General features: G+C 43.6%; 1 protein-coding gene across 1 annotated transcript; it reads right to left on the reverse strand.

Annotated features, from left to right (window-relative positions):
• Positions 1-3499: 3499 nt before the first annotated feature.
• Positions 3500-25215, reverse strand: LOC142764895 (uncharacterized). Its single transcript, XM_075865440.1, has 10 exons — positions 25091-25215; positions 22829-22911; positions 20213-20477; positions 16051-16264; positions 14849-15026; positions 12988-13112; positions 8229-8346; positions 7111-7284; positions 5948-6055; positions 3500-3758 (listed from the first exon to the last, which is right to left on the reverse strand). The coding sequence occupies exons 1-10, from the start codon at positions 25122-25124 to the stop codon at positions 3618-3620; spliced, it is 1440 nt and encodes a 479-aa protein (XP_075721555.1). The 5' UTR covers positions 25125-25215; the 3' UTR covers positions 3500-3617.
• Between the last annotated feature and the right edge of the window lie 1668 nt (positions 25216-26883).

Raw genomic sequence — 26883 nt, forward strand, 5'->3', positions numbered from 1 at the left:
TGCCTTGCGCCTGGAACAGAAGACCGCAGCACGAGTTATAGAACTGAAACAACTACTCAAGTTAAAACGTAGGTAGAATATGAAGTCGTAAGTGCCGCCCGGCAGCCCAAATGACCGACACAGTTGCGCAAGAACACCACCCGTTTGAGCAACACTTGTTCGAAAAGTAAAACGTTTTGGCGTTTTCTATGCGGCGTCTATAGGCACCGCCAACTAGCTTGAAAAACAACGTGAATACTGGAAACACGCGTAGAACACGTGATCACTTTCAGCCAATACGGGCGCGGCATGCCTTTCGATTATATACGCGTTCGGGTTCCTCGCGAACGATGCCAATTCAAGCCAAGTTTGAATCCGACAGATCCTAGCATTCACCAGCGTAGCTGATCTCACAAAGCCAGTTTCGCCTCTACACGTTTTCCTAAGGAACTTCATTGTCCTAGGTATACAGCTCAATGCAACAAATGAAAAAGGAGAAGTGCTTGGTGTGAACAACACTTTAAAAAAGCTTGCGGCAACGACGCTTCTTTGGCAGAAGGATCGGCTATCCCTGACGAAAGAGTGCACAGAAAAGCTCATTCGCTTTGGTCATTCTCCCACAATGTTCGCAATAAAATTCAACTTAATTATTTCATTCAAGTAGAAGCGAGGTCACACTTCGGAAAGAGGACTATAGACGTTGGCACCTGAGTGCGTCATTGTGCCTGTAACAACAACCGCCCACTCAGAGGCACTTGCAAAAAAAATTGAAAGTGGCCAGAAGCTTACATAGAAAACATGCAGAAAAAGCGGGAAACCCTTTAAGAGTTGAAAGCGATAGCGATATTCTGTCCCTAGTGCGTACCTCAAACACTTGGTGTATGAAACCTTTTCGAACTTGCTTGCACCAACTACGTGGCCTTAAAGGTGCAATAGGGTTTTTCACAAGCAGAGGCATGGTTGTGTGGTAGAACACCCGCTTTCCGCGCAAAGACCCATGTTCCCCCTCTAACACGTATACTTTAATAAATTTATTTGAATCATTCTTGATTTTTCGGTCACGCAAAGTATTTTCTTGACTCACAACTAGCGACACCAATACCTACGCCGGAACGTTTGCATAGCCACCTGTTTAACGCGTATAAATAAAAGAGCGAGTACAATTTTGATCAACATAGAATAGCCGACGTATTATCATCGCCGCAAACACAAATCACTGAACACAAACAAAACGCAATACTCACAGCAACACCGAATAGCTATAAAAAGTATATGATTTATTATCACTCTATTTTTCCTAACTAACAGTTCTTCGTTTTATACATTTGTTGTTCGACAGTTTTTTAATTTGGTAGTATAGCATTTGTCAACTATAGATTGTCTTGATCCTTTTATTGCTATTGCTAACATGCTCCATAGTAAATTTTGGAGGTCATCAATATTTTGAAATTTGTCAATATTTTTTCTGTTCAAATATTCTTGTTTCAATAGTGTGTTAATTTGATCACACAGTGTTTGTGAACCCTACCTTCTCCTTATCCTATTATTTCTGTATTTAACATGTCGGAATGTATGAAGCAAATTTTTTTGCTAGTCGTGTAAGGTGAGTGAAAAGGTGGTGTTATTCGTGAGAGATGTGTCTCAAACCCCTCGGCAATGTCTTAATTCATGTATGTTCAGTATGCCCAGTTTGCTTAAGTGTTCTTGAACAAACTGGGCCGGAGGACATTTCTACGACAACGAGGGAACAACGACGCAACGATCTGCCACAATACGAAACCCCTCGGCAAATTGTACCTCCTAACGAGAAGACGAGCTAAGAGCTCGACAGCTTTGAAAATACTTTGACTAACGTAGTGAGGCAGTCTACAACAAGGCTGCCGAATCACGTAAGGCAGCCGTCATGGTAATTTGCCGCATACCATTGAAACTGGCGCGACTCCGCTTGAAACAACCTGTACCACAAATGTGGCATCCGCGGCTACTGCTCTAGTTAATAGAGATAACGAAGTCTAAAACACCTCCGCGGTAGTCCTTTGATTTTCTGGAGGTCTATAGATTGTGTGTACGTGGTGGACAAGCGAATGCCATCCCGAGAATATTCAGCGACAATCTGTTACAAAAAACAAGCCATTACCTGGTGCCAAGATGTAGAGGGTATCTCAGATAATGAGCTGGCGTGACCATCGGCTCAAGATTCCACCAGCTTAGCACAGAGGGATAAAAAATACAAACCTCACACTGCTCAAAATATACTTGAACACCGACGTACGACAAGGACGTGTTGTGCCCCACCATAAATTCAGGCTAACAGTTCCACATCTGGAATGGTTTTATTACCTAAACTCTACATATCTGAAGTGCCAGTTGATACCAACGCTTCTCTGCATAGCATAAGAATATTGGAGTAAACCTGTGGAAGCACAGTGACCTGTGATACACACGATTCTCCTTTACTTTGTGAGTCTGTCTGCTCCCGAACAGGCTTAAGATCTTAAGGGGTCTCGAGGATCAATTCTGACGAGCAAAGGCGGCCGCGTGTGTTCATAAAGAGAAAGCTCTTTGTTGACGATTCGCCATTCTTTATATTTCTCAACGGTAAACGTTGTATACCGCTTCATATCTTCCTGAGAAGCCACGCAATCGATAATAGTGCTCAGAATACATTATTTAACATCGATGCTTTATTTCGTAACCTTTGTAAAATGTATCGCTCGATAAGCTTGAACCAAAACAAGATAGACACGATGCAAACCCAAAATGCATTACCATGCCGCTGAGTGAAGCTGAAACTTTGGGTGTTGGTTGGTTCCTCAACACCTTGGCGCAGCCCATCCAGGGGGATAGGCCAAGAATGTGACGGTGCCTTACTTTTCAAATTATTTCACTTGTTGAAAGGGAGGGTCGGATTAATTAGGTAATATAGGAAATAATTTAAAGTTGTTAGATTTCTAAAAGAAGAACCTTAAATAAACATAATAAACACACAAAAAGAAAAAAAAAGAGTTCTATACATAAACCACAGAAGTTATCTATTTTTAGCATTCAATTTTTTTAGATTCTCGGCGCTGACTATGGACGCGGGTCGGTGGCCTAGAAGTGCGCCTGCCAGTTGACTGAAACTCTTACGAGCGCCAGAGAGAAGACGAAAGATGCGATTAATCGATGCCACCCTCCAAAAGGGGTTTCGTGAAAAGCAGCTGCCACGAAATAAGACGCCACTAAAGTGCCTACATTTTTCCCTGTTCTTTCTTTAGTACCGACAACCATCGAGGAACCTTAGAAGAATCTCATTGCCTAACGCTCATTTTCGGCAATAATGGTCGTCTTAAGCCTTAGGCAGCACCGGGTGAAACGATTCGTCTGCTCACCGGAGGAGAAAGGCACATCTCATTTACTTAAGTATGCGTCGCTAATGTACTTAGACATAATTAGACAAATATTTGTGGCAGAGGCTGCCTGTGTGTGAGAGAGGGCTGAGAGAAAATGCCGTTGTTGGTGCTTACTTAGGTAAAGGGGAAATAACTAGGGGCTATGAACGCGGCGCTCACACATCACTTACACAGCACCAAAAGCACATTCATCGTAAACCTTATATTGATACGTGCCACTACGGGGACTTCCGCGGTTAATGTTTATTATTTGCTGGCCAGGTAGTCCCGCAGCTTCCGCTCCCTGTCGAAGCTTGAAATGCACGTTCCGGGAGTCATAGAGAAGTGAGTGTTGTACAAGAGCCAGGCGATCTTTGGTGGCAATTTTAGGCTCAACACAGCATCAACCTGTCACAAGAAGTCGCAACAGAAGCAGTCAACATGTAATCAACCATTTTTATGTTAGTAAGGTTTAGGTAAGTAACGCTTCGTTCATTCAAACTTACATTTGATACAAAATTGCCGTGTAAGGCTGAGTAATTGCCTGACTACAAAAGTGGAGCCACATCGGGAGCAAAGCAAAACGAACACATCAGTGTACAATATAAGCGGAAAGCTCAACAGTACATATTATTTTACACGGATTCCAGTGTCAGAAATAATGGTGAGTAGATAACGCGAAAATGTAAACACATCTCGCTATAATGCAATCATAATACAAAAATGCGTACTTTAAATAAAATAAACAGTAAACATATCCTTGCTGAAAGTAGAATGAATAAATATATAAACAGAGCTCTCATTATATACTATATAGAGTGATCGCGATCACTGGAAATATTACTGGAGTAAAATACCGTCATATATTATTCTACCACCACTACACTCTACTGCAGGGAACGTCTGTCGTGAAATGAACTACCTTGACAATGAGTCAAAACAAAAGCATAAATATTGTAATGGAATTGCTGGCTGTCAATGTCACCCAAAAATTATTCTAAGAGGCTGCGTACAGTGCTGGGACCTGGAAGTTTCGGTCACCAGCTGTTTTATATAAGGTCCCCATAGTTCCCGGGTCTCGAGCATTCTCGCCTTCATCGCAAATACTGTAGGGATCGAAAGGAGTGTAAATAACAGGGACCCTGAAAGCAAGGCGACAGCGTGCGTCCTCTTCCCCTTTATTCATTGGGACGTACCCACTATTGTTGCTTTGTGCTATCGTTTCGATACTGTGCCATCTTGTATCGCATCATTGGACCCTATTTTAGCATTTGGCTATGGGTCCAAACAGTTTTTTTATCTATCATGTTGGAATTGGAAATAAAGTGAAATGAAATGAAAAATGAATAAATGAACGATTCTTTCTTATGAGTTACATGCCCAGACTGCCTGGACTGCGAGCCTTGTTCAGGCTCGCAGTCCAGGCAGTGTCTGGGCATGTAACTGTGTAGACTATTTTCCGCAAGGCAAATGGGCGCCACCATTTTGGGCTCTTAAGCCCATGTTTTCGTGTTTTTGCACATCGCGACGGGAATTAATAAGCCCATGAAACATCATATGCACGAACCCAACTGTTTCTGTGCGTATGCGCCTATTCTAACAATGTTCGTTGAGGTGTTCAACATACAAAACACTTAGGTTAACAAGCCACTATGGCGGCCCACACACACATTTATAAAATGATCTATATCTAAGCCCTCGCTGCTACCAGTCTTGGTCTAATAAATAAGACAATACTGACACCAGTTTAATTTCAAACTTCCTTAGTACGAAAGTATACAAACTACTAAAAAATGCGCTTGTTCTTAGGCTGCTGTTCTGTCGCCATATTGCCTTTTCGGAAGTATATATTCTGTTCAGCAAATGCAGCCTTTGTCCAAATCTCGAGAGCAGTGTTTTCAAAGGTCATTACCGCTTTTGTCACAAGTGGACGCATAACATGATCTGGTCATTTCATCCTTGAAGCGATGACTCAAGTATCCTGGTTTAGCAGCGTCCAATTTTTAAATAGAGAATTTCATGCGTGGAGTATAATCCAGCAGTTGCAGTGATCCAGTGTTAGCAAATTTCCTCATATGAGATATTATTGGCAGAAAACATATTTATACCCACTTATTTTATTTGTCTAGAGCATGTTTAAGATGACTGTGACACTTCCTGTAATTTCTCAAAGTTTATGTGCCGCATCCGCAGCTGCCATGTCACCGGTAACTATTGCATTTGAGCCACTACTGTGCAAAAAGGTGGTTTGCGTTGCGAAAAAATTATCACAATCTTTTGTGGCATTCTTGAAACTCTTCTACATGCGAACATAGCGTTAAAAAAGCAGAATCTTTTTTGCAACACAATGATTTTCCGGTGTTAATTTAAATAGTTGGATTTATTAGTGAACATTCAGATAACCAATTATTTCGAGTTTGCTCTTTCATCTTCATAGCTGCATGTATACATTTCAGTTTTCGAAAAATATCTCAAAAAACAAAGTCACCATATTACTGACTTAGTAATCTTCATCTTGAAATATCTAAATTAAGCAGCATAAAAAAAGATCCATCAGCGCATGATCCAAAAACGTCTGCATATGTTCGCAGACTCACCTTCTTTTTTATGGTATCCCAGCTGTCGTAGAAAAAGACATAGTTAGAGATGACTCCCGATTCAACGACGTTGTTAAGAGTTTTCAGTCTCACGTGTGGATCGCAGACCTGCGCGTACAGGTATAGAGATATTTATACACTGACTCGGTGGCATTAGCTGACGCCAATTTAGGCAGTGATGATGCGTTTAACGCCAATCGGAAACGCGCAACTTTTTTGGCGTTCTGTGCAACATCGTTCAAGCGAAAAAAAAAACGCATAGGGCTGCGGAAAATCCAGCGTGTCAAAACATGATGATAACAAGAAACAAAGTGCCTACGCTGTCTAAGGAGGAGCCCATGATGCGCTTTTATTCGACATTTATGTCCACGTTGTTGGCAATAATTAGTTTTGCTTCTTGTCAATCAAGCTCTACATTAATATATGAAATGAACGGACGTCGCCTACTCGATTTCAGCACTAAGCTTCAAAAGAAATCGTAAAGAATTTCGCATTGAAAAAAAAGAACGACCTTGTCCTGTGCGAAATTCAACACGGTGCGGCGTCGAAAAATGTTTTTGTCTGTTGGCAGAAGTTTTCTTTTTCAGAAGTGGGTGTTAATTTTCGGTGTGGCATCTCGATACGAGCGGGCTCACGATGGCGGTTCTTTTTTGAGGAAGTTGCTTGGCATTACGAAATTTCGCTGAGCCATTTCAGCGTAGCCGATAGATAGCGCCATTATCAATCTTCACTGCACGACAAATACTACGCTGGCATTTATACAGCGTGGCTTCACTGTACTGAGAACATAACAGACAGTATCGAAACGTGCAAACTCCGATATTCATTTTATGTATGGCAAGATTTCCACGGCACAGTATTGGTACACTTGCTCCCTGTTTCAATAAACTATACGGGCACAGCTCAACCCTTTCAATTTCACGAAAGTGCCTCCTCCTAAAGCAGGCCTGGTCCTGCTCACACGCTACGTGAAAGCCTCGAAAAGGGACTCCACTAAACCGGGCCAGTTTACACTGCTGCGTTCTATATCATAGCGATATATGACTGAGCATACGTCATGCGAACTGGTCAAACTATAACATATGTGGGGATCGCTTTACTATTACAGCGCTTTCATATGCCATCAGCGGCTCGACCGTGTCAAGCAGGCTCTTTACACTTACCTGCTCATATGCGACTTGCGTGTACTGATCACACGGAGCAAATGGAGCATCCTCTATTGCAGTATCATTATGCGACAGCTGGTACAGATTGACCCCCATCTCGAACGAAAGGCCCACGTACAGACTGCTTCTCGGGTAATGCTGCGAGTCGAGGAGCAGCTTGGAATGCCTCTCCTGCGAAGGCGATAATGTCCAAGCTGAAAGTACCCTTGGAACTGGAACCCGCGTTGGTGGCAGAACTCGTTAGAATGTGTGTAAGGAAGGTACTCGCACAAAAGAAGAATAATTGGAGATCACCTGGGAACCGTATCATCCACGAATACCAAAAGATATTCGAGTGCCAGGATTGTTGTTCTCAAATATTTTTTTTTCGCTGTACTGAACTTTCTATAAGAACATATTGCCACCATTGATGAACGAGCCCCTGTGGCTCATACTCTTTTTGGGTCCACGAAGAAGAAGAGAACATTTTGGTTGCTCTTATTCAGGTCTACCCAGCACCTCCATCAGTAATGTCACGAGCAAAACAAGACCTACAGCCAGGAGTTCACCTAAACCAGAGCAACCAAAATGTTCTCTTCTTCTTCGCGGCCCCAAAACGAGTATGAGCCACATTGGCTCATTCATCAATGGTGGCAATATGGATACATGGTGAGCCCAGCCTACTTTCCCCTCAATAAAACTAGCAACATAAAAGCTTATAAAAAGTCAGAGCTACAAAAGTGTTCAAGCACAAATATAGCGACAATCATAGGCAGAGGCCGAAAAACGTGGCCTCTTCGATCTACCGTTTGAGGCATTCCGTGTTTCATCACATAGACCATTGTGCGCTTGAGGGAAAACCATTGCCACTTGTCTAGTTTCGCCTACCAGTGTGCGTTTGCTCGTCTTCGCTCAAAAAATAAAAACCAAAAAAGATCATGAATACCCCATCCTGAAAGTGCACAATGCGATCTTCAAAGTGCGCTGGATAGTGCGTGTGCCGTAGGTACTATTTATTCTTGGCGATTATTCACCGAATAAACAGGCGTAATACGACTGTGTAGGATAGATTACATGCTAAACGTAGGGTTTTTGTTGTTATTCATCGGCGGCAAGAAAATTTTGCGGGTACTCACGATAGAGGAGAAGTTCGTGTTTGTAGTGTTCCAGACGCTCGTCGGTGCGGCGTAGCAGACCTTGTCTCCTATCTGACCCTCTTCACTGGTAACCGCGATCAGGATATCCACGTCGTAGCTGTTTGTCATTGCGATGGTAGGAAAGCAGAAAGAAATAACAGCATATTTGTCAACCTAAAAGTGCTCTCGGAAGCAACGCTTGAGTTTGTTTGTTGGTTTGTTTGTTTGTTTGTTTGTGTTCGTGTGCGCGTGTGTGTGTGTGTGTGTGTGTGCGTTCGCGTGCGCGTGTGCGTGTGTGTGTGAGTGTGTGTGAGAGAGAGAGCGTGTTTGACAGATTACGAGATGAACAAAGAACGCCGCTATCGACACATCGAAAACATGCACTGAGCACACTGAGCATCCTCTAACTACAATACAGAAAAGTAAGATCTGAATAACCAATGAATAATAACAATTCGTCATGCTCCTCATTTAAGCACATTCCGTTCTTTCCAGCTTTGTAACAGAAATGAGAAGAAAAAAATACAAAACCGGAATCAAACTTTGTGGTCTTATAAGTTTAGTGTTTACTGGAATGCTGTTTTAGCTAAGAGGAGTTATGCTTAATGCACCACAGTTTTATGACGGTTCTCTGCCCGAGGTAATTCTCAAATTTTGCATGATGTATTTTAGTGTACCCTAAGAAAAAACAAAATCAAACTTTTTCAGCAATAAGTTGATTGTTTACCGGTACACTGACAGCTATGCGTAATGCTCCTAAATTCATTGTAGGCTCTTTGTCTGGGGTAGTCAAAACGTTTTAGATATGTTGTTGAATTACCAGTACGACACATTTGCCTTCTTAACAGTTCACTTAATCTGCTACACCTGTAAATTGCTGCTTCTTGCACGTTTCCTAATTACGTGCACAGTAGTATTTATGCTTTAGGCGGCACTCAATTCATTGTCAAACGTCACAGAGCAATCACAGGTTTTCTACCCTGGAAGATTTCGCCTTCTGCTGCTACTTTTTCTGAATTAAATGAGAAGATCAGGCGCTGTAAGAAGGCATGGCACAGCGTTGACTTGAAGTTTCGTACATGATGATCAATTAATGAAAGAATAAGGGGTCCTACGTACAGACAGCTTTTCACTACATCTTTTTCCGGATGACATAAGTAACATGCGGAAAAACCTCGGCGTAGGATGCCTCTACCTGTCCTGCGAACAGCAGTAAGTTCAAGAGAATCAACAGCTCATCGCTAACATAAAAAAAGCGAATTTACATCAATAAGCTCAAATTGAATCATGCCGAATTTCTTATTATTCTTTGATTGAATTCAAATCGCTGCTGAAGAACACTGTTTTAAAAAATTCGCTGTCTAAATAATTCTTTTTTTTTTGGTAAGACAAACAGTTGTACACTGTCGTTTTTTATGAAAGAGAACACGCGAACGCGTGGCCTGCGCTCTGCAGTGGCTGCCTAAAGCACCATATACCGACAGCAAAAGAAAACACGTTGCTTTTCAGCGTCATCTGTTGGAAAAAAATAACAGCATATCCACGGAGAGAATGATGGATAGTGGGACGAAGCATCCGTCCGTTTGTTCGTTCTTGCTTCCGTCCATCTATGCGTGCGTCTGTGTGGCCACCCGTGCGTCCATCCACCCGTCCGTGCGTGCGTCTGTTCATGCGCCCGCACGTTCATCCGTGCGTCCGTCACTGCTTTCTTCCATGCGTCCGCGCCTGCGCTCGTCCATGCGTCCATTCGTCCGTGCAGACATCCGTGCGTCCATCCTCCATCTGTCTCTGTGTACATTCGTCCACCTATTCAACACTCCAAGTACAACAATTTCGCATCTTTTCATCATATATTCCTCGTATAGAAGCACCGCCATCCAGCGGACATTCCAAGGACTCAACGAGAGGAGGCACACGCACACTTTCTCACGGCTTGCGCTTCGTGTCTACTTCCCACCTTTAACCACCTCAAGTTAATGGTATATACTAGTTCACTGTATTCATGGCACTGTGGCCCAACGCTCGTTAAACCTTTCTGAAACCTAGCAGGTTACGCCTAGCGAGTATAACGTTGCAAACCTTTCGTGTCTTCTATGCGTTGTTGAACAATAAAAAATTCGCAGCGTGCGCGTTAACTAAAAGCCGGATTCTCCTGTCTCTCATTCCCCCTTAGCAGCCATTGGCATGTACATTGAGCACTATCTTTTATTGTTAAACAACGCACAGAAGAAATTTCTCACCGGCACCACCTTGGAGGTCAAAATTTATACTTGTTACACACTACTACTACGGCCACGAGGGACGAACAGGTGCCGCCAAAAGTAGTTTTTTCAAGTGACTTTGTTACACCAGACGGTTGTACTCACCTGAAATGTTGTTACCAGTTTGCAATAAACTTCTCTGTTTCGCCCCTAAACATAATTATAGCGAGTGATGGCGGGTAGACAAGCGCTGCGAGATTGCACTTGCTCTCTGCTCACGCCTGGCGTAGTCCACTGCCATCGTATCAAATATCAAACGCTGTGCTCGGCTACGGCGCAAGCAGCAGTAATCGCCCGATATCACTCACCACGCGCGGAGGAAGGGAACGTAATCTAGCAGCGCTTGTCTACTGGCCATGACTCGTTACATTGCTTGGCAATAGAGGACGCCAAAAGCGAACGTGCTTTCTTCACTTGTCGGTTGATGGTGCAGTAGGCAGCCTCCGCAGAGTGCCGGCCACGCGTTCGCGTGTTCCCTTTCATAAAGGACGATGTACAGACATAGAAAGCAAAAAATGAAAAAGGATGGTTGCGACTCTGAACCTGGGTGAACTTCCAAGCTCAATTAAACTTCAAAGAAAAGTCTTACCGGATTTAAAGCTAGAACTAGATATAACCAAGCTTAATTTACAAAGTTTTCCATCAAACCCAGAAAATGTCATTCCCCGATAAATATCCGTGGGATTTTATGGTCTCATCAGTAAGCATTAGTGAAAAAATGTGGTCAGCAAACCCACCTAAACGAAGTGCTTTATTGAAACAGCCTCGAAAGTGAATTCTTCTTAATTTAAAGAGAGAGCGGTTTTTCTCCGAGTCCACGCTGTAACGTTGTCGCATTAAAAAGGTCTGGGCATCCTGGCCACTGTAATGCGTTTACTTTGACCATGCTGCACGCCGTTTACATGTCGAGAACAGCGGACTGCAGATCAATAGCGCTCGTACGCACCACATAATGCTACAGACAACGGTGACCTTACTACCCTGATGGTCTGTTCGAAACTTTCTCGATCGATCTACTCGCAAAAGCACCCCTTGATTTCTCCACATCCTGGCATATTGGCAGACTGTCAGGGCTTTACGTGACTGACCTGCATCCACCTGACCTGCGTTTCCGAAGCAGGCCGATTTCGATCCTTGCTTGCGGAATGGGCCCTGACGCCGCGTTCGCTTTTCGAGGTCGGTAAGTTACAATTGTACGGCGATTTTCGTTGAGAGGGCAGGATCACTCATAAACGCGTTTGCCAGAGTGTGTCAGCATATTTTGGGGCTCCAGCTGGAGTATATGTACTCGTTCAGACCACCCTCGCTCTACCACCGTCACACAGTGGCAGAGCGAGCTGGAGCACTTTCACGCCGCCGAGAGTAGAGGAGATCAACCAAGTGAACTGCTCTCGCCTAAAAAACGTAGTAGGCACGGCACGAGAGGCACGACTCGAAACGCCACATTCATTTCACTTTTCTTAAGTTTTTGTTTCAGCCTATAGGAGTGCGGAGGCAATGGTAGCAACCAGGTGTAGTTCGACGCCGCTGAGGCTGGCCGTATATGCGCCATTTGTACGGTAGCGAGGATGACGGCTAGGAAGAGTACGCCGATGCTTAAGCTGTATGCGTCATTCGACAATTGTACTACATATCTGTGCATTAAAATAATGGCTAACATCTGACTGGCCAATTATATGCGTACTTTTCTGCGATCCTGCAAAGAATGCCAGGGCCTTGAAAGTTTTCACCCCATGGTATATTTCACTCATCACCCCTCCCTTCTTATCTACTTTCCCAAAGTATGCCGCGTTGTAGTGGCACATTGAGTGATCATGCTCTCAGTGACCTGCCAGCCACCCCTCCGTGTACTACAAACTCCTGTTCCCTCAATAAAATTCGTCACTAAAAAAAGAAACAAGTGACTGCTTGGGTAAATCTGCACAACTTTCATGGCAGCAGGTACACAGAAGTGTGCAGTGTTTGAATAAGCATATATGGTACGTGTTAATTGTAACAAGACGAAAGGGGAGGTCATTGAAGTTTGTACTAATTTAACGGCTGCAGTAGGCGTGTGTGGAAGCGCTCAGCTAATAAGAAATAGCATCGGTCGATAGCGCTCGGCCAAAAAGAATTAAAACTCATGAATAAAGCAAGCTAGCATCCGTAGCTAGGGCTTCCCTGCGCCTGCTTCCTGATGTCTTAAGTATATCAGCGTAAATAAATCACTACAGGTGGGTTGGATGTGGTGTGATTTGTATGGGTTTGTTCTTGTCTGGTCCGGTGCTTCATAGCTTTAAACAATGACGGTTGATTAAAGTTCTGCATTTAGATGGACAAAAAAAGTTTCCGTCTTGATTCTACGGATTGACCAATTTCATTAACAAAACGACTTGCGAAGGGCGATAATTTCGTTATTAGGACTTTTGACTGTACACTGAAAAACTATAGCACATCGTTTTGCGGAACGTAATTCTGCAAATCGAACACCTCTAAACAAACGTGCGTGATGTCCTCACTTTCCAAGTTCCTGGAAGTACCGCCGATAATACATTGTCCAGTCAGAAGAGACGTTGACTTGGAATGCGCCAAAGGCCAGGACAATCACACTGTTCGGGTCGCCTCTCTGCAGCGATCTCATTTTCTGCACATGTAAAAAAAGACGCACGGCGCACGAGTCATTTCCATGTCCAGCTCTGGCTTGGACGTTGCGACGAAAGCAGTAAGTCATGCGACATCATAAACTGTGAATGTCAATGCCACCTAACCAAATAACAAGAAAGAGAGGGCAAAAGACGTTTATGCCAAAGTATATGGATGCTTTAACTTTTGAACTTTAATTGGGAAAGGATTGCGGAGGAAGAAAAATCAACTTGCCGTAGGTAGCAACCGAAGCTTTATAGATTTGACTACTTTGTTTCCTAATAAAAATAGCTCATTTTTGTAGTTCATGGCAGTGTGGATTATGGTAAATGAACGGACGCAGCAGTACACAAGTATACATACTTGAAATCCTAACGACATCATTTTTTACGGGTGGTAAATCTTGTAATTATAGCGTTACTGTCATAAAATGACTCATTTCACTAGATCTGTTGAGCTATAGTTTGCAGTACTGTGCACAGTGCAGTAGCACTTTAGCCTCTGCTGCACACTCGATGTTGCTATCCTTGCACCGATCTACTTCTTCTTCATTACACTGCCATAATGAAAGCACCTCATTGTTCGTGGTGCTTTGTTGCATAAGAGACAAAGTGCCTTATTCTGAGTTGAATTTGAGTTTCATAATCTACTGTGGTAGAAAGGCTGCTGATACGTAAATCATTCAATTACCCTGCTTCTCTGTTTTCATTTGAAAAACTTTAAATGGCTTCATATATGAGCTGGTGCAAGTTGCACGTCTCGTTTATTTGAAAAGGAAATTCTTTCAAGAAGTTGTTTTTTTACGGCGGCACCACTATACTACAAATTTTAGCTCCTATTTACTCGCGCTGAGCAAGTAATCAACAATTGAAAAACACCCGAAGGAATTCGGAGGCCTTTCAGTATACGCCATGTTCAGTTTAAAAGAACAGCGTACCACGATTAGTGAATTAGAACTGTAATGAAACTTCGTGAAAGATTTCAAAAATAGGCATCATCCGTTTTGCTTGTTCCGCTGTACAAGTTTTTAGACGCCAAGTTTTATAGGTCTTGAAGTTTTGAATACCATAACAAGGATATGAATAATAAAGACACCGTAATAAATGGCTCCGGAAGTCATTGCTATCTATGATTATGTAATGTACACTTGAATACACGCCTACAAGCCTGTAGCATTTTGCTTTCATCGAAACAAGACCGCTACGACTGGGATCGACCTCACGACCATCCTGTCTGCAGCCTAGTGCCGTAATCGCTCATCCACCGCAATGGACTCGGACAAAACAGCGTATAAAGGCTCGTTCTGGCAGTGAGTGTGTTTTTTTATCATTCATTACCTTGTTCAAAGAGGTGAATTGATAAATTCGCTGTTGTAAATGTATGTCGTTTGCTCTACATATAGTAAATTAGAGATCGTTGGCAGAGGCGCTCAGCCTGCAGTAGACCTAGGATAGGCGAAGAATTATTATGAAAATAATAATGACGACACTTCAAGGTGTTTCTTCTTTGAAAACTCAAGAATATGCTTGTGATGAAATAAGAATAATATATTGCCACTTGCTACAATAAGATAGATTTTACCATAGCCAATTAGGCACAAGTATTGTTAATTACCACTAGTGATTTGGTACACTGCACACACAGGAAAATAAATATCCGAAACCTGGCAAAAACAGCGGAAACAAGTAAGAAACGACTGTCCTTGTGCTTGTCGAGAGGCATGACTATACTTCTCACCGAAAACGTGCTGGGCAGAACCGCCACGAGATAGCTCATAAGACCTGGCATTGTGATGCAATTGAGGATGCCGTAGTGTTTGATGTTGCTCTTGTTGTACAGTTCGAGCAGTTCAGTGCGGGCCTCCTCCAAGGCAGTAGGCAGTAAGGCTGCCCCAGTTTTTTCGTTGATGCCGTACCTGGGCACAAAGAGGTTCCGCTTGAATTTCCACTTTATATGCATATGAAAACTTGCAAACTCTAAACCGACTTACTGTGGCTTATCACCATACAGAGTGCAGCTCATTGTGCTCCTGAAGCATAACTGCACTACTCAAAACGTCGCGCCTATTTACCAACTTTCGTACTTATGGCCGCCTATTGCGGAAAAGAAGGCCTAAGCCATTTCTCATGCATGAAAAGTTGGTGTGTGCCTGTATGTTTTTCTCTGTAAAGCTTGTGCGGTTGATTCCGGCATCGAATGAAATGTTCAAGGCACCGCTAGTCTTTATCGAATACTTTGCGTCGCACCAACTTTTGATTTTGATAACGAATAAAAAAAGGTAGCCTATATTGTGTCATTGTGACATATAACAGTCGTACGAGAGCCATGTTAAGGAAGACTCAATGTTCCTCATACATACGCCTGAAAATACTAGAGGGGGAAAACCATTTTATCCTGCCCCTTTCTCCTCCGAAGGCTTTCGGTGCTCATCGGCGTTTTGCATTGCCTCTTGAATCGATGGCCCAGCAAGCTACCTGCACCTCGCCGGGCAGCTTCTCGCACTGCCTCCGTGATGAGCCTACTTTTGACCAAGGAACCACGTCAAGCAATAACATCATCGCATGACGCCATGGTACGTGATGAACTACATTTGGCGATATAATCTACAGGTGTTCTTGTCATATAGATCACCATGCGCGATTACGTCAGAACCGAAACACTTTAAAGAAAAATTATGTTTTGAACTACATGTCGATTGCGTTAAATCAGGCCAGTTGGTTTTCTATGATCAAAAAATATAACAGTGCAAAAAACGATGGACTATCAAACAGAAACAAGCGAGCGCAGACAAACAGCGTTATTATATGTCTGAGTGTACGTCCATATAGCTTTTTCTGCTGTCCTGCTTCTTTTTAATCATGAATACTTTGTCTTCATGCTGTCGATAGTACTTTGGGGGGGTTTAAAAAGTATTTTCCGAACGTCTTATGCTCACTTACCGCATGTCAAAGGAGATTCCACCAGAGTAGCCACCAGACGCTTCTATGGCGCGAACGAATTCCTGAAATGCCCCACTGCCATCCGAGGCGTACAGGCTTTTGTTCCTCGACATGACGTGCGTGAAGAAGACGTAAGAGCACACATGCAACTGAGGCAGCAGGATTTGTGCGCTGCCCACGCTGCTCACTGTGCACACGAGGGGCATCTTTGTCGCTGCACAAGATGGCAAAACAGGAGTCACTCACTTCTGCAGGCACCAATGTGTATATTTATGCAATTTCGTTCACATTACACATTTTGGTCTTTCATTTCCGTTGAATGGCGAGTACTTTTCTGGCAAACATGCGAGGGCGAGGCTTAGTTATGTGTAGAAATTTAGGGGATTCATTGTAGAAATAGCGTAAAAAAATTTTTTGCACGTGCTCTACGTAATTTCGGGTATTTCTTCATAAGTGCTTCTTTGTGAAACTAACGCTTCAATTGAATGTGAGTGGTTGCTCGAGTTGCTGTGTTTCATCAGGTTTGTGGTTTTGTTTGTTTTTCACGACTTGACGACAATACATTCATATGAATGAGCCCTGTTAACTACGTTCCTGCCGTTTTTGTTTAGGCGCTCCATGCCCGGTAAATCTTGTCAACAATATCTGGAGCAAATTTCTTGCACATTTTTGAAAGAAATACGTGCAGCAACAAAAGAACAGATTTCAGTGCAGAAGTCACTAGTAAAAAGTCTATACCGCTGACATCTGTTCTATTCGTACATTCCACATAAGGTTACCACCTCAAATATTGTGACAACTGGCCTCCCTACACCTGGCCGACTAGCCTCCCTACATCTGTGTCTTCGTGTAGTATTCGCCCATGCATATTCATAGAAGCAAGCAAGCAAGCGTTTTATAGCCGATACCGTCAAGCGCACTGACGGCTTTGGGGAACATGGATGTTAGTGCCCCTCTTTGGAAGATCAAGACTTGAACAGCATGCAACTTTAGCTTACTTCACCGGAAATGCCCTCACAGTTGACAAGATGCGCAGGCAATGAGACATCGCAATAGAAGAGAACTGACATGCTTTGACATACATGAAAACGTTCTGGCTGATACCATCTAGTGCACTGACGGCTTTGGGGAACATGTATGTCCGTGCCCGTCTTTGGAAGCTCAAAGGCTTCTACTACGTGCAACTTTACCTCACATCAACGGAAATACCCTCAGGTTTACAAGATGCGTGGACCATCAGACATCACATTAAACAAGTACTAACATGTTTTGGAGCTATCCCAAGAAGGGCAGTTTTATTTCCATTGTGTGCACTATCAACACTCTCCTCCGCACAACTGAGAGGGACAACACGTATCAAACATTTACTCCAAAGGTTTCTGCTGTAAACATCTGAAACCATGCCCTATCTCAACGTACATTATCGCAAGTAAGGACAGTTCACTGCGCTTCAAAGTCTGCGCCCTGCCTGACGCCCGAATCGCAGAAATTGCTGTTGGGGTCTCCGGATGGCAATTAACTCATCGTTGCTTAGGTGAATCACCTGTGACTGACAGCAACATGACAACTATTGCTAGTGTGTGGTGAATTGCAGTATTCTAATGACGTCAGACTTCTGTTAACATGTCAGTTCAAAGCCGCCGCATCCTTACCAAAATCAAAATCGATGGTTTAGATTAAGAGTAGTCAGAATATATTCAATGCATTGTTTTATTAAAGTTCTGTGTATGTATGTATGTATGTATGTATGTATGTATGTATGTATGTATGTATGTATGTATGTATGTGTGTATTTATGTATGTATGCATGTACGTGTGTATGCATGTACGTATGTATGCGTTGTAAGTGTAACGATACTCTTTCTAGAGTTCTCGGCACTCGGCTTTTCATTTAAAACAATGCACCAAAATTCGTGTCACTACTTCTACAAGAACAATTCGGAAATTTCTATTAGTTGGAATGTGCAAATGTGCACCAAAACAAAATAGTCGTGTGATTGAAAGTGGGGGCCAGATCACCTCTAAGCTCAACAATGAAGGCCTGTGCACCTCAAAAATGTGTCATGATAAAACAGCTCGTGAGAGTAAAAGTCTGCTGGTCCCAACATTTGACGTATCTCTAGCGAAAGCGGCTTGCCAACATGGCAGAGATATCTCAGCAACATCAACCTCCTTGAACACAAAGACCCGTGTTTCAAGTAAACCTTTTCGTGTTAAAGGAAAGAAGGGGAAATTTTAGGAATCGTGTCTGTCAAACTCAACATTAGCAAGAACTAATAGACAATGGTTTAAATAAAGTATACGGAATGTTACATCTAGTAAATGTAATCTAAACCGCAGAAATAAAAGCTGAAGGAAAACTTCCGTGCACTGGCAAGTAATTTGTAACACTCTGCCACCTGAGCTACAGCGGCAGGCATACCCCGTCCACATTATGAACCATATATATCCATTCAATCCTGAAAAATTCCACCGCCGCTAGTAGCCACGACGGCGAGTGTAGAACACACTTTGTCAGCCAGTGGGCGTCACGTAGCAAGTAATCATATCACAAACTGGCAGCTGACCAATAATCTTTCTCTAATACCTGAAGGCGTGAAGGCTACCAGAATACATATCAGCGTAATATAGTGGAGCATGCAACCTGGAACTCCTTTTGAATTCTCAAATTCAAAGAATTGCTTTCTCTTCTCTTTACAAATGACTGAAGATGCTCATTATTCACGCGTCACAGCCGTTGGTTGAGCAATTGGCTGAATTAAACATGGCGCGCTCGGTCGTTACAGAGATCGCCGCGGGAGGCCGCGACTTGTTCACACACACGCCTGCCATCGCACTGAAAAGCCGCGTATTCATAGAAAAAAAAAAGGAAAAAGTGCTCATAGTCGTGAGGCATGCGCGACACGCCTGATTTCTCCATGCCATCCCTCCCTGCTTAGCTTCCAGCGCTTTCATTGGGGCGAGAGAAGAGAGAATGCAATTGCAGCATGCGATAAATAGAACTCCGCTTGTTGGGGGTGGATTCGAAAACATTTTACAGCAGTGAATTCACGAGTGCCTGTAGCAAATCTATTCTATGGCTAGTTGCAGCAGTGTTGAGGGCTCCGTTAAAGGACCACTCACCCGGCTGGGCGAATACAAAAAATAAGCAAGCGCAATATTCTCTCCTGATATTTATTATCCTTCTTGTGCACTTCTGTGACGCAGACAGCAGTTCCCGTGACGTTTATACCGTACATGCTCTCGATTGGTTCATATACGTGAAATATAAAGTGTCATTTGTCTCCTGCACTATTTCGCCAAGCAGTCGTTCATCCGTTCTTCCTTGCTTCGCACGAATATCTTGCGCAATGGATGAATCAATTAACACTTCATTTGGTTTGTTTAAAACTGCGCAAGCGGTGTCAACAGCACCTAGCCGAGAAGCTTTAAAACCTGATAGGCTATAGCGCATATTGCTGACATTGTTCATTTGCTTTTAAGAAGTAAGGGGTGAGGAGGGTGCATTGCTTGTGTGAACAATAGCGAAAGAAAGGAGAAAACCACCTCCTCGTCTTTCAACGCGGGGTGGTGGAGGGCCCTCGAACATTATAGAAAGCAGGCTTGTCCATCAAGATTAAATTAAACGTTGTTCGTGGCGAACAGTTAAATACAGTGCAAACAAAATAGAGGAATATGAAATGCGCGAGATATGAGAATACTCACGAGAACATCTTCAATTTTATACACTGCACCTGAATTACGAATGAGAGGCAAGAGAGAGACAACAAGCTCGGGAACAAGTGTGTACAGAAACTACAATGCGCTTAACACCAGAGCCCATCATCTACCAGTGATTACGTAGTTCATTCGCCTCCAAATGCTACAGGAGGATGCTTTGATATTTCTTCGGCGGTATAAGACAGAAAGACGCAAAAACATAGGTACATAAAAAGCGCCCTTTCACAGCTTGTTATGAAAAAGTTCTCGGGTCCCCACTTTTTTTTTGCCTCTGTCCTTACAAAAGTTGATTTAGACAAACTATAGATTGTTTAAATATATTTTAGACCGTCTAAAGGATGTATCATTGTTTTTTCGAGGACGCGTGTATGCTCATTTGTATACTCGTCCCCACAGCGTCAGAAAACCCTGCTTGCTGTACAATGTCCGGAAAGATACAAACCGATGATTGGAGGTGGAGTAGTAGTCGTAGGTTTATGGGTCGGTCCTCTTGGGGCAACACTGGTATGGTGACCGGGCTCCGGTGTGCCTGGCTTTGTCACGATAGGTCCGGGTCTTATGGTCTTTCCGCCGTGGGTTGGAGCATGCCTCGAGGTCGTCTTCCCGCCAGGCTTGTGACCTCCCCCAGAAGTCGTCTTCCCGCCAGGCTTGTGGCCTCCTCCAGAAGTCGTCTTCGATGGATCAACCTTTGTAGAAGCGCCACGGCTCTGCACGCCGTGAAGCTTCGAGTCATTAATATAGTTTCGAGTGCCAAAGTCCCCACATCTCGCGCTCGGTCAGAGAGACAGGGATGACTCAAAAATTGATTTACAGTGCCTCAAACACTGCTCGCGCATTGACGTATTTCGTGGTGCATACTGACGCATTTACTCGTACGCGCTTGCGCCGTGTGTGCGGAGCCCATATATAGCACACCATGGACGCTCGAGGAAGCTACAGATGAAACGAAACAGGAAATGCATGGTGCCAACTGGCACCAAACCTTGTAAGCACATGTGCATGGCGTGTGTCCACGGTAAACAAAATTCATGCACACATTCCTGTGGATGCCGTCTAAGGGGATCTGTATATGAAATTTTCCCCTTGCTTCAAGATGTCACACTGCGTCATCGCGTTTATCATGGTGCCTCCCTTTGTATTATTTGGCAGTTTATGATCGCATGTGCTTCTCATTACCTGGTGCCCTTTCGGCGTTTTTTTCTTGTGATCAGTGTCCTCAACATCGTTTGCTGAAACATGAGCGATGAACGCACTCGACATCGCAGAACAATCAGAAATCCTGTGCAGGCTTCCACTCGACATCCTAGCAAGATGATGAAACTGTATAGTGTCGTGTTCTGTGTGTAATCATCCTCCATCCAGCAAGCATGTGCTCGCTAGAGCCGATATTGTCAAGTGCTACCGTGCCCCAGAATGGTAGCCCTAGGTCTTCATTATCAATGGGACACGGGCGTCTGACCGTACGGCGTCTTCCACAGTCAGTGTGGGGGCATGTGAGTGAGTTGAAGTGTGAGAGCGTTCTTCTGTTTGGGTGACAATATGTTTTCATCAGCACTGGCCCTATTGTTCAGTATGTTTAAACAGCGCCCGATTCTGGCGCGCTCGTAGGGCCCCAAGTTTTGTTTGTTTGTTTGTTTGTTTGTTTTTTGGGGGGTGCAGACATGTGCACTTTGAGCGCAGTGTTCATTATTGGCGCAAGGTGACATCATTGTAGATGCAGTAAAAAACGAGGCTTGGTTGTCACGCCCCAACCGTGGCTCTCTTTTTTTCCTCCTGCCAGGAGCAGCCTGGCTGTCGTTTCGAGTCCTTCTGTTTGCCCCTGCCCATAATGTTAAAAAAACGGCAGAATTGCACACGACTACAACGATTAGCTCAGTGATAGTTGCATTATTATGCCATTATCATTGGCAGAAAACAATGCAATTGCCATTCAGTTACTGCGTTAATTTCGACGCGATGAGCCTAACGGTGATTAGACAGGAATAATTTCAAACTGAGAAGACGCGCCATTGATGTCGACGACACCGCAATCATGAAACCAATTTTCTAGAGAATCATCAGCGTTGGGAAAAGTAGCGAAGAGTTTAAACAAGCTTGCTAACAAGGAGCGTTGCCTAATAATCCTTATAATGCCAATTGTATCATGTTTGATACATTAAATAAAATACTTCAATAAAGCTACTAAAAGCTACCATAGGTGTCACAATAAGCAGCTATTGCAAATTTCACATGTTATGAAGAAGGTACAGTCACTTACATATAATACAGTAGCAGCTATTTCAATTTATGATAATTATATTTATGCCTCAAACGAAATTCCACTCATATTTTCTCTAAAATGCACTGCACAAGAAGAATGAAAACGTTCAGCGTTTGCTCGCAATTTTCCTGAAGGTAAAATTGATCATGGGTATTACAGGGTTAAAAGCGTCTGCTTATCGAGGCGACATGCGCTAGCGGGGAGCTCACGCTCCCGCGCCAACGTTGCTGAGTTGAAGCGTGGCAGATTGGGCTAGTTGTTATGACATGACGATAGTTATAGCACGAGAACAGAACGACAACAAAGAGACAAGAGGGACACAAGTACTCGTGTCCTTCTTGCTCTTTGTTGTCGTTCTGTTCTCGCGCTATAAACCGATTGATAGATGGATTGATGTGGCTGTACCCTTTACATGTGAGGGGAACGAAGAGGGAAAGAAGAAGAGTACAGAGTAAAGCTCAACATAAAAACAAGCAGAAGAAATAGAAATAAATAAAAGAGAGGAAGATAGATAATCGACACACGAGATGGAGAAAGGAGAGAGAAATATGTAGAAACAGAGAGGGCACGAAAGACAGAAAGCCAACGAAATCAAAGACATGTAAACCAAGTGACAAAAAAATAGATACAACAGAAATAAGTACAAATAAACATGCAAAAAATAAAAAACGGAGATAAATCAAAAAAGAAGAAAATATAAACAATGAGGCCACTCGGCTATACGCTTTCTTCATTGTTAGCACCACTAGTTTTTTACGAGCTAAGCTTGCGACCAACGCAAGGGTGACTGTTACTCACAGGAGGGGTTTTTCCGCCGCCAGATGGATTTACAACGTAGTGAGACTTGTCATCGTTCCCTCCGCCGTTATCGTCGGTCGTTTCTTAAGCAAAGAATAAAGAGCAAAGGGATTTATACAGTCGTCATACAAATTCCTAGTGTCTTCAATGAAACGAAAATCTAGAGAAAAATGACTCACCCACGCGAAGTATAAAGCGTTGAAACGAAAAGAAAAATGAGCCTACCTGTTCGAAGGGAATCGTGAGGAAATGCGAATGCATTTCTCGCACCGAGAGAGTGTAGCATTAGCGTCATTATCTTCACCGACTTCTGCCATCGTCTTGAGAGAGACCCAGCCAGCCATCCGTTGAGAGTGAGGAGCTAGTGGGCGGGAAAGTTGGGCGCCAGCATTCTCGACTCGGCGTTGGCGTTTCTAATGGCGTGTTCGCGCGTTTCCGGATGTTCTTGAGAGGCACCCAGCCAGCGAACAGTATAGAGTAAGGCGCGACCGCACGGGAAAGTAGGGCGCAGGCAAGTGAGAGAGCGAACGGCGAGAGAAAGAGCTGCAAAGCACTGCACCTACGCCCTCCTACACTCTCTCGCATCACATTGTTCGGTTTCTAGGGGCGAAGATAAGTGCACACGTCCGCAGTTGTTGCTATGGGAAAACGACAAGAGCGAAGAGCTAACACCTTCCGGCGCACGGACACCGTGAACGCCTGGCATAGCCCAACTTAAAGATGCACTCGCATTTATAAGGGCGCAAGACGGGAACGGAATGGGAACACACACTAGCGCTAGCAGCTGATTATTTGACGCACTTCATGAAGCATACAGCATATACACGAAAATAAAAAAACTGTTCAACAATTTCTTGCTATTTTCATCCATTCATTACAAACGCTTACTTATCTAACTACAGATCGAGAAACTGGTTTTCTTTCTCGGTCAGTGGTAGTGGCTTCTTCCTGTTTTTCTATGTTTACCGCTTTCTTGCCTAATCTATACCACTTAAGAAGTCGGGCAAGTCGAGACGACAGAAGCGCGGCAGCCGACCCCCTCAGCGACTAAGGGAATAGCCCCACTCTTGCTCTCTGCAACTTTCTCTGCAGGTGGTAACAACAGCCGTCCGTCCCATGATGCAAGTCTGTAGAACATGCTCAATGGAGCAGGCTTGCGTGCATCGGCCTTTGAGGAGGAAGTGCTGTTCTAAAGTTGCAACTGATTATAGTGATCTTGTCTGATGAGAGGCTCCGCACTATCATACCTTCGAGGCGTGTAACGCAGCTACAAGCACAGCAATGTAACCCTAAAGGATCTGTTGGGCGTTCTAATAGTGCTCTTGAGACTTTTCTTTAAGCACCTGCCAGTCTGTCCGATATGCGTTCGACCTCAAGACAAGTTATAGAACAGACCACATTGCGCGTGCATTGTGTAAAATGTCTGTAGGGCAGCGTGAATGAAGCCCCACAGACGGTAGACGCAGTCTCTAGCCCATTATTTGTTTTTCCTATTTACTCAGCCACTTACATCCTGAAGACACTCAGGTGCAAAAAACGCGACCGGCATGTCGGCTCTGCTGCCTATCTTCAGCAGGTAGTGGGATATAGGATGCAAGCAAGGTACGACTGCTGCATTGTTCGGTTCTTCTGCAGTCGCTGTCACAAAGCCGAACTATAAAATGCACTATAGTCATACCCTACTACCACCGTATCTCCCAACATGACTTTATAAAGATTAGTATACCACGCGTATGTTAAGATACGTGACCGACTATAACCGCTCGGTCATGGTGCGCATTGTCTGCCAATAGCGCGTGTTCTCCGTCCACCCTTTGCCTTTTTTTTTCCAAGGACAAATTACTACACAGAAGCTCCCAGCGTGTTTCATATCTGCTTGAACAGTATTCGCAGGCATTCTGTCGTGTGTTTTTACTCACGCATAGAAAATACGACGTGCGAGGCCATGTTATCAATCCGGTTTTTATACAAAACACTACAGCGATGGCGGGAATGCGCCTGTTGTTTCGATATAATATTTTTCCAATTAGAAACGTAGTGGCAAACAATCACGTGCTACATTTGTAAGGTCTCTTAGGGGTTCCCCCCACTGGAAACAAATGCAAATCTTTAAATGCAAGGTTGAAAACACGACCTACTGCAAATGTGGCCAGAAAATCTTTCCTCGCGAATCTGTCAAACAAAACTACTCTCGGGAGCACCGTGTTGAGCCTGAAAATAACAATCGGCACCACTTCGTAAAGAAGACAATGGCTTGCTCACCAGTCGAGCTTTCGGAAGAGGACAGAAGCACCATCCCGAGGAGTAGGATGAGAAGCAAAACACAGCAAATGGCGAACCAATATCGCCGATGGTCTCTGCGAAAAAGAATGGCATATTCCGACGTACTCGATGATAGTGGGAGAAATGTAGTTTATATTATAAATACATGGTCCTAAATTCAATATTTTTCAATTGAGGAACAATTTTTTACATTAGCGTAAGGAAATTTCACCTAAAGCCATGTCCACAGAATATTACATGCCTCTCGTGCTGAAACTGTACAAGCACACTTCGTGCGCTATCAGCGCAACCAACGTTACCTTCACTAGAAAGACTTACACCAACCCGAAGTGGTGATTTCGAGTGATTACTCATAACAATTCTCATACAAACAAAAATGATGTCGCTTTTCAATCCGTGCGTACTGTACCAGCACATCATCATGATAATTTCACAGGTTGACACTTATCTTATAAAATTTATTGATCAACTTCTGTACCATCACCCCACTCCCACGTGGTAGCATTGGAAAACAACTTTATCCCCCTCCCCAGTTCTTCAAATAAAAAAAAACTGCTTAATGGCGAAAAACCAAAATTAAGAGAAGGGTGCTACACTTACCTTTGGGCTGTAAAAGAGTAGAAGTTGCAGTGAATGACAATCTATAGACACAGCCGAACACCAATATGGGTATCGTAACGGTGTGATCTCTCTTTTCGGGATAGCCTACAGTTCGTAAAAGTCGTAGCATATTAGCAATAAACCACAGATTTGTGGAGTGTGTAGATGATGAATTTATAAACTTTGGAGTCAATCAACATTTTGGAATATTACATCGACTAGCAGCACGCATCAAACAAAGCAAAAACGTGGAATCCGACATGTTCTCAAAACCAACGTCATTAAACACTTAGAAAAGGGGCCCTGCAGCAGTTTTTTAAGCAGCCATAAAATTTGTACAATAAAGGAGCTTATCGCCTGGCAGATTGAGTGCCCCAAATGTTTTTAGATTTTGTCCAGTACGAGCAGAGTCACAAATATTTGTCACACGCTGCAGTTACATTCCCTCCTCTCTCGTCTCGAAGAGAGCACTGGGAGATTATCAGGAAAAGATGGAACTGGGGAAAAGTGTATCTCACGCGCCTCTTGACATTGAGAACTTTTTCTGTCTGTTTTGTATCTTCAAACTCACGGCTTTTCAGTATGATAACGCGGGTACGCGCTGACAGGCCACGACCTCTCGCAGCGGCCCCAGTAACTCCTGTGCGCGTCATGCCCAAGCCAACCAATTGCGGGAAAAGGGCTTGTGACGCAGCTATTTTCAAGCCTGTAGCGTCTTTTCTCGAGAAAAGAGAAAGCATTTTTTTAGCTTTCTTTGAGAACTTATCGCAAGTCCAGGCCACATACTGCGCAATATCATTTGGCTCGCGTATTCTCGGGAGCCTCAACTGCCGATTGGTGGCGCTTTTTGACCATGCCTAGAATGTGTGGCAGGACCTCTTCACTTTAGTATTAAAAAGTGGCTTCTCTACCACAGCGCGTATTTCAGAGGTAGTGCTGTTCGATTCTTCATTTTCTGCAAACTGTATAGGCAGGTTCTCAAGAAAGACACAATTACTCCATTGAGGCAGACTGGAATTGACAGCACAGGTTTCAGAGACTCCAAGCACAAACAAAAGCTACGGGAATAACCTATAGTCTCATAAATCTACAAAAGATAAAACTACAAGGCTGAAGTGCGAACGCGGACTGCCGGCACGACTAAAGAAATAGCACCGCTAATCAGCTGAACA

Source organism: Rhipicephalus microplus, chromosome 6, assembly GCF_043290135.1.
Source record: "Rhipicephalus microplus isolate Deutch F79 chromosome 6, USDA_Rmic, whole genome shotgun sequence".
In the NCBI taxonomy this organism is placed as follows: Eukaryota; Metazoa; Arthropoda; class Arachnida; order Ixodida; family Ixodidae; genus Rhipicephalus; species Rhipicephalus microplus.